Source organism: Phyllobates terribilis, unplaced genomic scaffold (assembly GCF_046119375.1).
Source record: "Phyllobates terribilis strain yellow unplaced genomic scaffold, ASM4611937v1 Scaffold_10__3_contigs__length_209671492, whole genome shotgun sequence".
NCBI lineage: Eukaryota > Metazoa > Chordata > Amphibia > Anura > Dendrobatidae > Phyllobates > Phyllobates terribilis.
In genome coordinates, this window is record NW_027362770.1 from 195,572,049 (window position 1) to 195,590,426 (window position 18,378).

General features: G+C 32.2%; 1 protein-coding gene across 4 annotated transcripts in view; it reads right to left on the minus strand.

Annotated features, from left to right (window-relative positions):
* Positions 1–506: 506 nt before the first annotated feature.
* Positions 507–18,378, minus strand: part of ETV6 (ETS variant transcription factor 6) — a 50,267-nt gene continuing 32,395 nt past the window's right edge. For all 4 annotated transcript variants that reach the window (XM_073650478.1, XM_073650479.1, XM_073650477.1 and 1 more), the window contains exon 8: positions 507–1,391. In XM_073650478.1, coding sequence (XP_073506579.1) covers positions 1,286–1,391 — 106 coding nt within the window. In that variant the 3' untranslated portion in view covers positions 507–1,285. The remainder of the gene's footprint in view (positions 1,392–18,378) is intronic.

The window sequence follows — 18,378 nt, forward strand, 5'->3', positions numbered from 1 at the left end:
TGGTGATGGATAGGCGGCATTCTCAGTGATGTCACCTCTGATCTCTGGTGATGGATAGGCGGCATTCTCAGTGATGTCACCTCTGATCTCTGGTGATGGATAGGTGGCATTCTCAGTGATGTCACCGCTGATCTCTAGTGATGGATAGGCGGCATTCTCAGTGATGTCACCTCTGATCTCTGGTGATGGATAGGCGGCATTCTCAGTGATGTCACCTCTGATCTCTAGTGATGGATAGGCGGCATTCTCAGTGATGTCACCTCTGATCTCTAGTGATGGATAGGCGGCATTCTCAGTGATGTCACCGCTGATCTCTGGTGATGGATAGGCGGCATTCTCAGTGATGTCACCGCTGATCTCTAGTGATGGATAGGCGGCATTCTCAGTGATGTCACCTCTGATCTCTAGTGATGGATAGGCGGCATTCTCAGTGATGTCACCGCTGATCTCTAGTGATGGATAGGCGGCATTCTCAGTGATGTCACAAACCACACTGACACAATGGCGGGATTTGAGTTTTGATTTAGTGGCCCCATGAATCAGGTCTCATTTTTCTATAAACCACAAATCAACTGTTTGAGAAAAAAAAATTAAGAAAAATAAAAAAAAATATAGAAAACGACCAAAATAAGAAAAATAAACCCCTTCATTGCCGATCATCCACCCGCACTTCTGATGCTTTAAAGGGTTTTGTTTTTTTTCTACTTGAAATAAAACAAGAAAAAGTCGTTGGAGACCAAACTCCTAACAGGAAGCGACCGAGTGTAAACAGGAAGTAATGCTGCGTGTGATGATGTCACTGGGAAGGTGCTGATGACATCATCCACGTGACATCACCAGTACAGAGAGTGAAGTAAAACCCGAGCGTAGATAAAATGACATTAGTGCAATTTACAAATTTTTACAAAAAGTTGAAGAAAGTTTTGTCTCCGATCCGCGAGGACACCGGAAGTCCCAGCGCGGCGATCACAGTCACAGTGCACCGTCCGCCGCGTCTTTCTCCAGTGCAAATACTTCCAAAAATGAGTCCTGCATTAATAAACAACATAAAAACCCATATTCACTAGTCTTGGTGAAGGCGCCGCACACAATGCCGCCCGCACAGTACCGGTATGCGGCAGTACTATGCCAATTCACTCCCATCGTCAACCACGAACGTCCTTTATACGAGGTGCGGGAGCAGAGTGCCGGGCTCAGCTGCTGCTCCTGCAAGAAGTTACTACTCCAGTCCATGCGATACCGGAACCAGACACATCGCAACCCGCAGAAACCGCGAGGTCTCAGCTCAGCAATCGTCCTCCTGATACATCTGCTCATCCAGCTCCTGAGACTCCAGATGTTCCAGGCGGTCCGTCCTGCCGCTCATTATCTCATCCGGGGTCTTCATAAACCTGAGCACAAGGAGAAGAAGGTTTATACACTGCTGATCTATCCTTCTACAACGCAGCATTATAGCGGTATTTATACAATACATAGGGGCAGTATTATAGTAGTTATATTCTTGTACATAGGGGCAGTATTATAGTAGTTATATTCTTGTACATAGGGGCAGTATTATAGTAGTTATATTCTTGTACATAGGGGCAGTATTATAGTAGTTATATTCTTGTACATAGGGGCAGTATTATAGTAGTTATATTCTTGTACATAGGGGCAGTATTATAGTAGTTATATTCTTGTACATAGGAGCAGTATTATAGTAGTTATATTCTTGTACATAGGGGCAGTATTATAGTAGTTATATTCTTGTACATAGGGGCAGTATTATAGTAGTTATATTCTTGTACATAGGGGCAGTATTATAGTAGTTATATTCTTGTACATAGGGGCAGTATTATAGTAGTTATATTCTTGTACATAGGGGACAGTATTATAGTAGCTATATTCTTGTACATAAGGGGCAGTATTATAGTAGTTATATTCTTGTACATAGGGGCAGTATTATAGTAGTTATATTCTTGTACATAGGGAGCAGTATTATAGTAGTTATATTCTTGTACATAGGGGGCAGTATTATAGTAGTTATATTCTTGTACATAGGGGTCAGTATTATAGTAGTTATATTCCTGTACATAGGGGCAGTATTATAGTAGTTATATTCTTGTACATAGGGGCAGTATTATAGTAGTTATATTCTTGTACATAGGAGCAGTATTATAGTAGTTATATTCTTGTACATAGGGGCAGTATTATAGTAGTTATATTCTTGTACATAGGAGCAGTATTATAGTAGTTATATTCTTGTACATAGGGGACAGTATTATAGTAGTTATATTCCTGTAAATAGGGGCAGTATTATAGTAGTTATATTCTTGTACATAGGGGCAGTATTATAGTAGTTATATTCTTGTACATAGGAGCAGTATTATAGTAGTTATATTCTTGTACATAGGGGACAGTATTATAGTAGTTATATTCCTGTACATAGGGGCAGTATTATAGTAGTTATATTCTTGTACATAGGGGGCAGTATTATAGTAGTTATATTCTTGTACATAGGGGCAGTATTATAGTAGTCATATTCTTGTACATAGGAGCAGTACTATAGTAGTTATATTCTTGTACATAGGGGCAGTATTATAGTAGTTATATTCTTGTACATAGGGGAGAGTATTATAGTAGTTATATTCTTGTACGTAGGAGCAGTATTATAGTAGTTATATTCTTGTACATAGGAGCAGTATTATAGTAGTTATATTCTTGTACATAGGGAGCAGCATTATAGTAGTTATATTCTTGTACATGGGAGCAGTATTATAGTAGTTATATTACTGTACATAGGGGGCAGTATAATAGTAGTTATATTCTTGTACATAGGAGCAGTATTATAGTAGTTATATTCTTGTACATAGGGAGCAGCATTATAGTAGTTATATTCTTGTACATAGGGAGCAGCATTATAGTAGTTATATTCTTGTACATAGGGAGCAGCATTATAGTAGTTATATTCTTGTACATAGGAGGCAGTATTATAGTAGTTATATTCTTGTACATAGGAGTCAGTAATATAGTAGTTATATTCTTGTACATAGGAGCAGTATTATAGTAGTTATATTCTTGTACATAGTAGGCAGTATTATAGTAGTTATATTCTTGTACATAGGGGGCAGTATTATAGTAGTTATCTTCTTGTACATAGGGGGCAGCATTATAGTAGTTATATTCTTGTACATAGGAGCAGTATTATAGTAGTTATATTCTTGTACATAGGGGACAGTATTATAGTAGTTATATCCCTGTACATAGGAGCAGTATTATAGTAGTTATATTCTTGTACATAGGGGGCAGTATTATAGTAGTTATATTCTTGTACATAGGAGCAGTATTATAGTAGTTATATCCCTGTACATAGGAGCAGTATTATAGTAGTTATATTCTTGTACATAGGGGGCAGTATTATAGTAATTATATTTTTGTACATAGGGAGCAGTATTATAGTAGTTATATTCTTGCACATAGGGAGCAGTATTATAGTAGTTATATTCTTGTACATAGGGGGCAGTATTATAGTAGTTATATTCTTGCACATAGGGAGCAGTATTATAGTAGTTATATTCTTGTACATAGGGTGCAGTATTATAGTAGTTATATTCTTGTACATAGGAGCAGTATTATAGTAGTTATATTCTTGTACATAGGGGGCAGTATTATAGTAGTTATATTCTTGTACATAGGAGCAGTATTATAGTAGTTATATTCTTGTACATAGGGGCAGTATTATAGTAGTTATATTCTTGTACATAGGGGCAGTATTATAGTAGTTATATTCTTGTACATAGGGGCAGTATTATAGTAGTTATATTCTTGTACATAGGGGCAGTATTATAGTAGTTATATTCTTGTACATAGGGGACAGTATTATAGTAGTTATATTCTTGTACATAGGGGGCAGTATTATAGTAGTTATATTCTTGTACATAGGGGCAGTATTATAGTAGTTATATTCTTGTACATAGGGGCAGTATTATAGTAGTTATATTCTTGTACATAGGGAGCAGTATTATAGTAGTTATATTCTTGTACATAGGGGGCAGTATTATAGTAGTTATATTCTTGTACATAGGGGTCAGTATTATAGTAGTTATATTCCTGTACATAGGGGCCAGTATTATAGTAGTTATATTCCTGTACATAGGGGCAGTATTATAGTAGTTATATTCTTGTACATAGGGGCAGTATTATAGTAGTTATATTCTTGTACATAGGAGCAGTATTATAGTAGTTATATTCTTGTACATAGGGGCAGTATTAATAGTAGTTATATTCTTGTACATAGGGGAAGTATTAATAGTAGTTATATTCTTGTACATAGGGGCAGTATTATAGTAGTTATATTCTTGTACATAGGGGCAGTATTATAGTAGTTATATTCTTGTACATAGGGGCAGTATTATAGTAGTTATATTCTTGTACATAGGGGCAGTATTATAGTAGTTATATTCTTGTACATAGGGAGCAGTATTATAGTAGTTATATTCTTGTACATAGGGGTCAGTATTATAGTAGTTATATTCTTGTACATAGGGGTCAGTATTATAGTAGTTATATTCTTGTACATAGGGGCAGTATTATAGTAGTTATATTCTTGTACATAGGGGCAGTATTATAGTAGTTATATTCTTGTACATAGGGAGCAGTATTATAGTAGTTATATTCTTGTACATAGGGGGCAGTATTATAGTAGTTATATTCTTGTACATAGGGGTCAGTATTATAGTAGTTATATTCCTGTACATAGGGGCAGTATTATAGTAGTTATATTCTTGTACATAGGGGCAGTATTATAGTAGTTATATTCTTGTACAGAGGAGCAGTATTATAGTAGTTATATTCTTGTACATAGGGGCAGTATTATAGTAGTTATATTCTTGTACATAGGAGCAGTATTATAGTAGTTATATTCTTGTACATAGGGGACAGTATTATAGTAGTTATATTCCTGTACATAGGGGCAGTATTATAGTAGTTATATTCTTGTACATAGGGGCAGTATTATAGTAGTTATATTCTTGTACATAGGAGCAGTATTATAGTAGTTATATTCTTGTACATAGGGGACAGTATTATAGTAGTTATATTCCTGTACATAGGGGCAGTATTATAGTAGTTATATTCTTGTACATAGGGGGCAGTATTATAGTAGTTATATTCTTGTACATAGGGGCAGTATTATAGTAGTTATATTCTTGTACATAGGAGCAGTATTATAGTAGTTATATTCTTGTACATAGGAGCAGTATTATAGTAGTTATATTCTTGTACATAGGGGGCAGTATTATAGTAGTTATATTCTTGTACATAGGGGGCAGTATTATAGTAGTTATATTCTTGTACATAGGGAGCAGTATTATAGTAGTTATATTCTTGTACAAAGGAGCAGTATTATAGTAGTTATATTCTTGTACATAGGGGCAGTATTATAGTAGTTATATTCTTGTACATAGGAGCAGTATTATAGTAGTTATATTCTTGTACATAGGGGGCAGTATTATAGTAGTTATATTCTTGTACATAGGGGGCAGTATTATAGTAGGTATATTCTTGTACAAAGGAACAGTATTATATTAGTTACATTCTTGTACATAGGGGGCAGTATTATAGTAGTTATATTCTTGTACATAGGGAGCAGTATTATAGTAGTTATATTCTTGTACATAGGGAGCAGTATTATAGTAGTTATATTCTTGTACATAGGAGCAGTATTATAGTAGTTATATTCTTGTACATAGGAGCAGTATTATAGTAGCTATATTCTTGTACATAGGGGGCAGTATTATAGTAGTTATATTCTTGTACATAGGAGCAGTATTACAGTAGTTATATTCTTGTACATAGGAGCAGTATTACAGTAGTTATATTATTGTACATAGGGAGCAGCATTATAGTAGTTATATTCTTGTACATAGGAGGCAGTATTATAGTAGTTATATTCTTGTACATAGGAGTCAGTATTATAGTAGTTATATTCTTGTACATAGGAGCAGTATTATAGTAGTTATATTCTTGTACATAGTAGGCAGTATTATAGTAGTTATATTCTTGTACATAGGGGGCAGTATTATAGTAGTTATATTCTTGTACATAGGAGCAGTATTATAGTAGTTATCTTCTTGTACATAGGGGGCAGCATTATAGTAGTTATATTCTTGTACATAGGAGCAGTATTATAGTAGTTATATTCTTGTACATAGGGGACAGCATTATAGTAGTTATATCCCTGTACATAGGAGCAGTATTATAGTAGTTATATTCTTGTACATAGGGGGCAGTATTATAGTAGTTATATTCTTGTACATAGGAGCAGTATTATAGTAGTTATATCCCTGTACATAGGAGCAGTATTATAGTAGTTATATTCTTGTACATAGGGGGCAGCATTATAGTAATTATATTTTTGTACATAGGGAGCAGTATTATAGTAGTTATATTCTTGCACATAGGGAGCAGTATTATAGTAGTTATATTCTTGTACATAGGGGGCAGTATTATAGTAGTTATATTCTTGCACATAGGGAGCAGTATTATAGTAGTTATATTCTTGTACATAGGGTGCAGTATTATAGTAGTTATATTCTTGTACATAGGAGCAGTATTATAGTAGTTATATTCTTGTACATAGGGGGCAGTATTATAGTAGTTATATTCTTGTACACAGGAGCAGTATTATAGTAGTTATATTCTTGTACATAGGAGCAGTATTATAGTAGTTATATTCTTGTACATAGGAGCAGTATTATAGTAGTTATATTCTTGTACATAGGGAGCAGTATTATAGTAGTTATATTCTTGTACATAGGGGGCAGTATTATAGTAGTTATATTTTTGTACATAGGGGGCAGTATTATAGTAGTTATATTCTTGTACATAGGGGGGAGTATTATAGTAGTTATATTCTTATACATAGGAGCAGTATTATAGTAGTTATATTCTTGTACATAGGAGCAGTATTATAGTAGTTATATTGTTGTACATAGGAGCAGTATTATAGTAGTTATATTCTTGTACATAGGAGCAGTATTATAGTAGTTATATTCTTGTACATAGGGAGCAGTATTATAGTAGTTATATTCTTGTACAAAGGAGCAGTATTATAGTAGTTATATTCTTATACATAGGGGCAGTATTATAGTAGTTATATTCTTATACATAGGGGCAGTATTATAGTAGTTATATTCTTGTACATAGGAGCAGTATTATAGTAGTTATATTCTTGTACATAGGAGTCAGTATTATAGTAGTTATATTCTTGTACATAGGAGCAGTATTATAGTAGTTATATTCTTGTACATAGTAGGCAGTATTATAGTAGTTATATTCTTGTACATAGGGGGCAGTATTATAGTAGTTATATTCTTGTACATAGGAGCAGTATTATAGTAGTTATATTCTTGTACATAGGAGCAGTATTATAGTAGTTATATTCTTGTACATGGGAGCAGTATTATAGTAGTTATATTCTTGTACATAGTAGGCAGTATTATAGTAGTTATATTCTTGTACATAGGGGACAGTATTATAGTAGTTATATCCCTGTACATAGGAGCAGTATTATAGTAGTTATATTCTTGTACATAGGGGGCAGTATTATAGTAGTTATATTCTTGTACATAGGAGCAGTATTATAGTAGTTTTATCCCTGTACATAGGAGCAGTATTATAGTAGTTATATTCTTGTACATAGGGGGCAGTATTATAGTAATTATATTTTTGTACATAGGGAGCAGTATTATAGTAGTTATATTCTTGCACATAGGGAGCAGTATTATAGTAGTTATATTCTTGTACATAGGGGGCAGTATTATAGTAGTTATATTCTTGCACATAGGGAGCAGTATTATAGTAGTTATATTCTTGTACATAGGGTGCAGTATTATAGTAGTTATATTCTTGTACATAGGGGGCAGTATTATAGTAGTTATATTCTTGTACATAGGGGGCAGTATTATAGTAGTTATATTCTTGTACATAGGAGCAGTATTATAGTAGTTATATTCTTGTACATAGGAGCAGTATTATAGTAGTTATATTCTTGTACATAGGAGCAGTATTATAGTAGTTATATTCTTGTACATAGGGAGCAGTATTATAGTAGTTATATTCTTGTACATAGGGGGCAGTATTATAGTAGTTATATTTTTGTACATAGGGGGCAGTATTATAGTAGTTATATTCTTGTACATAGGAGCAGTATTATAGTAGTTATATTCTTGTACATAGGGGGCAGTATTATAGTAGTTATATTTTTGTACATAGGGGGCAGTATTATAGTAGTTATATTCTTGTACATAGGGGGGAGTATTATAGTAGTTATATTCTTATACATAGGAGCAGTATTATAGTAGTTATATTCTTGTACATAGGAGCAGTATTATAGTAGTTATATTCTTGTACATAGGAGCAGTATTATAGTAGTTATATTCTTGTACATAGGGAGCAGTATTATAGTAGTTATATTCTTGTACAAAGGAGCAGTATTATAGTAGTTATATTCTTGTACATAGGGGCAGTATTATAGTAGTTATATTCTTGTACATAGGAGCAGTATTATAGTAGTTATATTCTTGTACATAGGGGGCAGTATTATAGTAGTTATATTCTTGTACATAGGGGGCAGTATTATAGTAGGTATATTCTTGTACAAAGGAGCAGTATTATATTAGTTACATTCTTGTACATAGGGGGCAGTATTATAGTAGTTATATTCTTGTACATAGGGAGCAGTATTATAGTAGTTATATTCTTGTACATAGGGAGCAGTATTATAGTAGTTATATTCTTGTACATAGGAGCAGTATTATAGTAGTTATATTCTTGTACATAGGAGCAGTATTATAGTAGCTATATTCTTGTACATAGGGGGCAGTATTATAGTAGTTATATTCTTGTACATAGGAGCAGTATTATAGTAGTTATATTCTTGTACATAGGAGCAGTATTATAGTAGTTATATTCTTGTACATAGGAGCAGTATTATAGTAGTTATATTCTTGTACATAGGAGCAGTATTATAGTAGCTATATTCTTGTACATAGGGGGCAGTATTATAGTAGTTATATTCTTGTACATAGGAGCAGTATTATAGTAGTTATATTCTTGTACATAGGAGCAGTATTACAGTAGTTATATTCTTGTACATAGGAGCAGTATTATAGTAGTTATATTCTTGTATATAGGGGGCAGTATTATAGTAGTTATATTCTTGTACATAGGAGCAGTATTATAGTAGTTATATTCTTGTACATAGGAGCAGTATTATAGTAGTTATATTCTTGTACATAGGAGCAGTATTATAGTAGCTATATTCTTGTACATAGGGGGCAGTATTATAGTAGTTATATTCTTGTACATAGGAGCAGTATTATAGTAGTTATATTCTTGTACATAGGAGCAGTATTACAGTAGTTATATTCTTGTACATAGGAGCAGTATTATAGTAGTTATATTCTTGTATATAGGGGGCAGTATTATAGTAGTTATATTCTTGTACATAGGAGCAGTATTATAGTAGTTATATTCTTGTACATAGGAGCAGTATTATAGTAGTTATATTCTTGTACATAGGGGGCAGTATTATAGTAGTTATATTCTTGTACATAGGAGCAGTATTATAGTAGTTATATTCTTGTACATAGGAGCAGTATTATAGTAGTTATATTCTTGTACATAGGAGCAGTATTATAGTAGTTATATTCTTGTACATAGGAGCAGTATTATAGTAGTTATATTCTTGTACATAGGGGCAGTATTATAGTAGTTATATTCTTGTACATAGGAGCAGTATTATAGTAGTTATATTCTTGTACATAGGGGCAGTATTATAGTAGTTATATTCTTGTACATAGGGGCAGTATTATAGTAGTTATATTCTTGTACATAGGAGCAGTATTATAGTAGTTATATTCTTGTACATAGGAGCAGTATTATAGTAGCTATATTCTTGTACATAGGGGGCAGTATTATAGTAGTTATATTTTTGTACATAGGAGCAGTATTATAGTAGTTATATTCTTGTACATAGGAGCAGTATTATAGTAGTTATATTCTTGTACATAGGAGCAGTATTACAGTAGTTATATTCTTGTACATAGGAGCAGTATTACAGTAGTTATATTCTTGCACATAAGAGACAGTATTATAGTAGTTACATTCTTGTACATAGGAGCAGTATTATAGTAGTTATATTCTTGTACATAGGAGCAGTATTATAGTAGTTATATTCTTGTACATAGGAGCAGTATTATAGTAGTTATATTCTTGTACATAGGGGCAGTATTATAGTAGTTATATTCTTGTACATAGGGGCAGTATTATAGTAGTTATATTCTTGTACATAGGGGCAGTATTATAGTAGTTATATTCTTGTACATAGGAGCAGTATTATAGTAGTTATATTCTTGTACATAGGGGCAGTATTATAGTAGTTATATTTTTGTACATAGGAGCAGTATTATAGTAGTTATATTCTTGTACATAGGGGCAGTATTATAGTAGTTATATTCTTGTACATAGGGGCAGTATTATAGTAGTTATATTTTTGTACATAGGAGCAGTATTATAGTAGTTATATTCTTGTACATAGGGGCAGTATTATAGTAGTTATATTCTTGTACATAGGGGCAGAATTATAGTAGTTATATTCTTGCACATAGGGGGCAGTATTATAGTAGTTATATTCTTGTACATAAGAAACAGTATTATAGTAGTTATATTCATGTACATAGGGGGCAGTATTATAGTAGTTATATTCTTGTAGATAGGGGGCAGTATTATAATAGTTATATTCTTGTACATAGGGGCGGTATTATAGTAGTTATATTCTTGTACATAGAGGCAGTATTATAGTAGTTATATTCTTGTACATAGAAGCAGTATTATAGTAGTTATATTCTTGTACATAGGGGCAGTATTATAGTACTTATATTCTTGTACATAGGAGCAGTTTTATCGTAGTTATATTCTTGTACATAGGAGCAGTATTATAGTAGTTATATTCTTGTACATAGGGGCAGTATTATAGTAGTTATGCTCTTGTACATAGGGGTCAGTATTATATTAGTTATATTCTTGTACATAGGAGCAGTATTATCGTAGCTATATTCTTCTACATAGGAGCAGTATTATAGTAGTTATACTCTTGTTCATAGGAGCAGTATTATAGTAGTTATATTCTTGTACATAGGGGCAGTATTATAGTAGTTATATTCTTGTACATAGGGGCAGTATTATAGTAGTTATATTCTTGTACATAGGGGGCAGTATTATAGTAGTTAAATTCTTGTACATAGGGGCAGTATTATAGTAGTTATATTCTTGTACATAGGGGCAGAATTATAGTAGTTATATTCTTGCACATAGGGGGCAGTATTATAGTAGTTATATTCATGTACATAGGGGGCAGTATTATAGTAGTTATATTCTTGTACATAGGGGCAGAATTATAGTAGTTATATTCTTGCACATAGGGGGCAGTATTATAGTAGTTATATTCATGTACATAGGGGGCAGCATTATAGTAGTTATATTCTTGTACATAGGGGCAGTATTATAGTAGTTATATTCTTGTACATAGGGGCAGTATTATAGTAGTTATATTCTTGTACATAGGGGGCAGTATTATAGTAGTTAAATTCTTGTACATAGGGGCAGTATTATAGTAGTTATATTCTTGTACATAGGAGCAGTATTATAGTAGTTATATTCTTGTACATAAGAGACAGTATTATAGTAGTTATATTCATGTACATAGGGGGCAGTATTATAGTAGTTATATTCTTGTAGATAGGGGGCAGTATTATAATAGTTATATTCTTGTACATAGGGGCGGTATTATAGTAGTTATATTCTTGTACATAGAGGCAGTATTATAGTAGTTATATTCTTGTACATAGAAGCAGTATTATAGTAGTTATATTCTTGTACATAGGGGCAGTATTATAGTAGTTATATTCTTGTACATAGGAGCAGTATTATAGTAGTTATATTCTTGTACATAGGAGCAGTATTATAGTAGCTATATTCTTCTACATAGGAGCAGTATTATAGAAGTTATATTCTTGTACATAGGGGGCAGTATTATAGTAGTTATATTCTTGTACATAGGGGGCAGTATTATAGTAGTTATATTCCTGTACATAGGGGGCAGTATTATAGTAGTTATATTCTTGTACATAGGGGCAGTATTATAGTAGTTATATTCTTGTACATAGGGGGCAGTATTATAGTAGTTATATTCTTGTACATAGGGGTCAGTATTATAGTAGTTATATTCCTGTACATAGGGGCAGTATTATAGTAGTTATATTCTTGTACATAGGGGCAGTATTATAGTAGTTATATTCTTGTACATAGGAGCAGTATTATAGTAGTTATATTCTTGTACATAGGGGCAGTATTAATAGTAGTTATATTCTTGTACATAGGGGAAGTATTAATAGTAGTTATATTCTTGTACATAGGGGCAGTATTATAGTAGTTATATTCTTGTACATAGGGGCAGTATTATAGTAGTTATATTCTTGTACATAGGGGCAGTATTATAGTAGTTATATTCTTGTACATAGGGGCAGTATTATAGTAGTTATATTCTTGTACATAGGGAGCAGTATTATAGTAGTTATATTCTTGTACATAGGGGTCAGTATTATAGTAGTTATATTCTTGTACATAGGGGTCAGTATTATAGTAGTTATATTCTTGTACATAGGGGCAGTATTATAGTAGTTATATTCTTGTACATAGGGGCAGTATTATAGTAGTTATATTCTTGTACATAGGGAGCAGTATTATAGTAGTTATATTCTTGTACATAGGGGGCAGTATTATAGTAGTTATATTCTTGTACATAGGGGTCAGTATTATAGTAGTTATATTCCTGTACATAGGGGCAGTATTATAGTAGTTATATTCTTGTACATAGGGGCAGTATTATAGTAGTTATATTCTTGTACAGAGGAGCAGTATTATAGTAGTTATATTCTTGTACATAGGGGCAGTATTATAGTAGTTATATTCTTGTACATAGGAGCAGTATTATAGTAGTTATATTCTTGTACATAGGGGACAGTATTATAGTAGTTATATTCCTGTACATAGGGGCAGTATTATAGTAGTTATATTCTTGTACATAGGGGCAGTATTATAGTAGTTATATTCTTGTACATAGGAGCAGTATTATAGTAGTTATATTCTTGTACATAGGGGACAGTATTATAGTAGTTATATTCCTGTACATAGGGGCAGTATTATAGTAGTTATATTCTTGTACATAGGGGGCAGTATTATAGTAGTTATATTCTTGTACATAGGGGCAGTATTATAGTAGTTATATTCTTGTACATAGGGGCAGTATTATAGTAGTTATATTCTTGTACATAGGAGCAGTATTATAGTAGTTATATTCTTGTACATAGGAGCAGTATTATAGTAGTTATATTCTTGTACATAGGGGGCAGTATTATAGTAGTTATATTCTTGTACATAGGGGGCAGTATTATAGTAGTTATATTCTTGTACATAGGGAGCAGTATTATAGTAGTTATATTCTTGTACAAAGGAGCAGTATTATAGTAGTTATATTCTTGTACATAGGGGCAGTATTATAGTAGTTATATTCTTGTACATAGGAGCAGTATTATAGTAGTTATATTCTTGTACATAGGGGGCAGTATTATAGTAGTTATATTCTTGTACATAGGGGGCAGTATTATAGTAGGTATATTCTTGTACAAAGGAACAGTATTATATTAGTTACATTCTTGTACATAGGGGGCAGTATTATAGTAGTTATATTCTTGTACATAGGGAGCAGTATTATAGTAGTTATATTCTTGTACATAGGGAGCAGTATTATAGTAGTTATATTCTTGTACATAGGAGCAGTATTATAGTAGTTATATTCTTGTACATAGGAGCAGTATTATAGTAGCTATATTCTTGTACATAGGGGGCAGTATTATAGTAGTTATATTCTTGTACATAGGAGCAGTATTACAGTAGTTATATTCTTGTACATAGGAGCAGTATTACAGTAGTTATATTATTGTACATAGGGAGCAGCATTATAGTAGTTATATTCTTGTACATAGGAGGCAGTATTATAGTAGTTATATTCTTGTACATAGGAGTCAGTATTATAGTAGTTATATTCTTGTACATAGGAGCAGTATTATAGTAGTTATATTCTTGTACATAGTAGGCAGTATTATAGTAGTTATATTCTTGTACATAGGGGGCAGTATTATAGTAGTTATATTCTTGTACATAGGAGCAGTATTATAGTAGTTATCTTCTTGTACATAGGGGGCAGCATTATAGTAGTTATATTCTTGTACATAGGAGCAGTATTATAGTAGTTATATTCTTGTACATAGGGGACAGCATTATAGTAGTTATATCCCTGTACATAGGAGCAGTATTATAGTAGTTATATTCTTGTACATAGGGGGCAGTATTATAGTAGTTATATTCTTGTACATAGGAGCAGTATTATAGTAGTTATATCCCTGTACATAGGAGCAGTATTATAGTAGTTATATTCTTGTACATAGGGGGCAGCATTATAGTAATTATATTTTTGTACATAGGGAGCAGTATTATAGTAGTTATATTCTTGCACATAGGGAGCAGTATTATAGTAGTTATATTCTTGTACATAGGGGGCAGTATTATAGTAGTTATATTCTTGCACATAGGGAGCAGTATTATAGTAGTTATATTCTTGTACATAGGGTGCAGTATTATAGTAGTTATATTCTTGTACATAGGAGCAGTATTATAGTAGTTATATTCTTGTACATAGGGGGCAGTATTATAGTAGTTATATTCTTGTACATAGGAGCAGTATTATAGTAGTTATATTCTTGTACATAGGAGCAGTATTATAGTAGTTATATTCTTGTACATAGGAGCAGTATTATAGTAGTTATATTCTTGTACATAGGGAGCAGTATTATAGTAGTTATATTCTTGTACATAGGGGGCAGTATTATAGTAGTTATATTTTTGTACATAGGGGGCAGTATTATAGTAGTTATATTCTTGTACATAGGGGGGAGTATTATAGTAGTTATATTCTTATACATAGGAGCAGTATTATAGTAGTTATATTCTTGTACATAGGAGCAGTATTATAGTAGTTATATTGTTGTACATAGGAGCAGTATTATAGTAGTTATATTCTTGTACATAGGAGCAGTATTATAGTAGTTATATTCTTGTACATAGGGAGCAGTATTATAGTAGTTATATTCTTGTACAAAGGAGCAGTATTATAGTAGTTATATTCTTATACATAGGGGCAGTATTATAGTAGTTATATTCTTATACATAGGGGCAGTATTATAGTAGTTATATTCTTGTACATAGGAGCAGTATTATAGTAGTTATATTCTTGTACATAGGAGTCAGTATTATAGTAGTTATATTCTTGTACATAGGAGCAGTATTATAGTAGTTATATTCTTGTACATAGTAGGCAGTATTATAGTAGTTATATTCTTGTACATAGGGGGCAGTATGATAGTAGTTATATTCTTGTACATAGGAGCAGTATTATAGTAGTTATATTCTTGTACATAGGAGCAGTATTATAGTAGTTATATTCTTGTACATGGGAGCAGTATTATAGTAGTTATATTCTTGTACATAGTAGGCAGTATTATAGTAGTTATATTCTTGTACATAGGGGACAGTATTATAGTAGTTATATCCCTGTACATAGGAGCAGTATTATAGTAGTTATATTCTTGTACATAGGGGGCAGTATTATAGTAGTTATATTCTTGTACATAGGAGCAGTATTATAGTAGTTTTATCCCTGTACATAGGAGCAGTATTATAGTAGTTATATTCTTGTACATAGGGGGCAGTATTATAGTAATTATATTTTTGTACATAGGGAGCAGTATTATAGTAGTTATATTCTTGCACATAGGGAGCAGTATTATAGTAGTTATATTCTTGTACATAGGGGGCAGTATTATAGTAGTTATATTCTTGCACATAGGGAGCAGTATTATAGTAGTTATATTCTTGTACATAGGGTGCAGTATTATAGTAGTTATATTCTTGTACATAGGGGGCAGTATTATAGTAGTTATATTCTTGTACATGGGGGCAGTATTATAGTAGTTATATTCTTGTACATAGGAGCAGTATTATAGTAGTTATATTCTTGTACATAGGAGCAGTATTATAGTAGTTATATTCTTGTACATAGGAGCAGTATTATAGTAGTTATATTCTTGTACATAGGGAGCAGTATTATAGTAGTTATATTCTTGTACATAGGGGGCAGTATTATAGTAGTTATATTTTTGTACATAGGGGGCAGTATTATAGTAGTTATATTCTTGTACATAGGAGCAGTATTATAGTAGTTATATTCTTGTACATAGGGGGCAGTATTATAGTAGTTATATTTTTGTACATAGGGGGCAGTATTATAGTAGTTATATTCTTGCACATAGGGGGGAGTATTATAGTAGTTATATTCTTATACATAGGAGCAGTATTATAGTAGTTATATTCTTGTACATAGGAGCAGTATTATAGTAGTTATATTCTTGTACATAGGAGCAGTATTATAGTAGTTATATTCTTGTACATAGGGAGCAGTATTATAGTAGTTATATTCTTGTACAAAGGAGCAGTATTATAGTAGTTATATTCTTGTACATAGGGGCAGTATTATAGTAGTTATATTCTTGTACATAGGAGCAGTATTATAGTAGTTATATTCTTGTACATAGGGGGCAGTATTATAGTAGTTATATTCTTGTACATAGGGGGCAGTATTATAGTAGGTATATTCTTGTACAAAGGAGCAGTATTATATTAGTTACATTCTTGTACATAGGGGGCAGTATTATAGTAGTTATATTCTTGTACATAGGGAGCAGTATTATAGTAGTTATATTCTTGTACATAGGGAGCAGTATTATAGTAGTTATATTCTTGTACATAGGAGCAGTATTATAGTAGTTATATTCTTGTACATAGGAGCAGTATTATAGTAGCTATATTCTTGTACATAGGGGGCAGTATTATAGTAGTTATATTCTTGTACATAGGAGCAGTATTATAGTAGTTATATTCTTGTACATAGGAGCAGTATTATAGTAGTTATATTCTTGTACATAGGAGCAGTATTATAGTAGTTATATTCTTGTACATAGGAGCAGTATTATAGTAGCTATATTCTTGTACATAGGGGGCAGTATTATAGTAGTTATATTCTTGTACATAGGAGCAGTATTATAGTAGTTATATTCTTGTACATAGGAGCAGTATTACAGTAGTTATATTCTTGTACATAGGAGCAGTATTATAGTAGTTATATTCTTGTATATAGGGGGCAGTATTATAGTAGTTATATTCTTGTACATAGGAGCAGTATTATAGTAGTTATATTCTTGTACATAGGAGCAGTATTATAGTAGTTATATTCTTGTACATAGGAGCAGTATTATAGTAGTTATATTCTTGTACATAGGAGCAGTATTATAGTAGCTATATTCTTGTACATAGGGGGCAGTATTATAGTAGTTATATTCTTGTACATAGGAGCAGTATTATAGTAGTTATATTCTTGTACATAGGAGCAGTATTACAGTAGTTATATTCTTGTACATAGGAGCAGTATTATAGTAGTTATATTCTTGTATATAGGGGGCAGTATTATAGTAGTTATATTCTTGTACATAGGAGCAGTATTATAGTAGTTATATTCTTGTACATAGGAGCAGTATTATAGTAGTTATATTCTTGTACATAGGGGGCAGTATTATAGTAGTTATATTCTTGTACATAGGAGCAGTATTATAGTAGTTATATTCTTGTACATAGGAGCAGTATTATAGTAGTTATATTCTTGTACATAGGAGCAGTATTATAGTAGTTATATTCTTGTACATAGGAGCAGTATTATAGTAGTTATATTCTTGTACATAGGGGCAGTATTATAGTAGTTATATTCTTGTACATAGGAGCAGTATTATAGTAGTTATATTCTTGTACATAGGGGCAGTATTATAGTAGTTATATTCTTGTACATAGGGGCAGTATTATAGTAGTTATATTCTTGTACATAGGAGCAGTATTATAGTAGTTATATTCTTGTACATAGGAGCAGTATTATAGTAGCTATATTCTTGTACATAGGGGGCAGTATTATAGTAGTTATATTTTTGTACATAGGAGCAGTATTATAGTAGTTATATTCTTGTACATAGGAGCAGTATTATAGTAGTTATATTCTTGTACATAGGAGCAGTATTACAGTAGTTATATTCTTGTACATAGGAGCAGTATTACAGTAGTTATATTCTTGCACATAAGAGACAGTATTATAGTAGTTACATTCTTGTACATAGGAGCAGT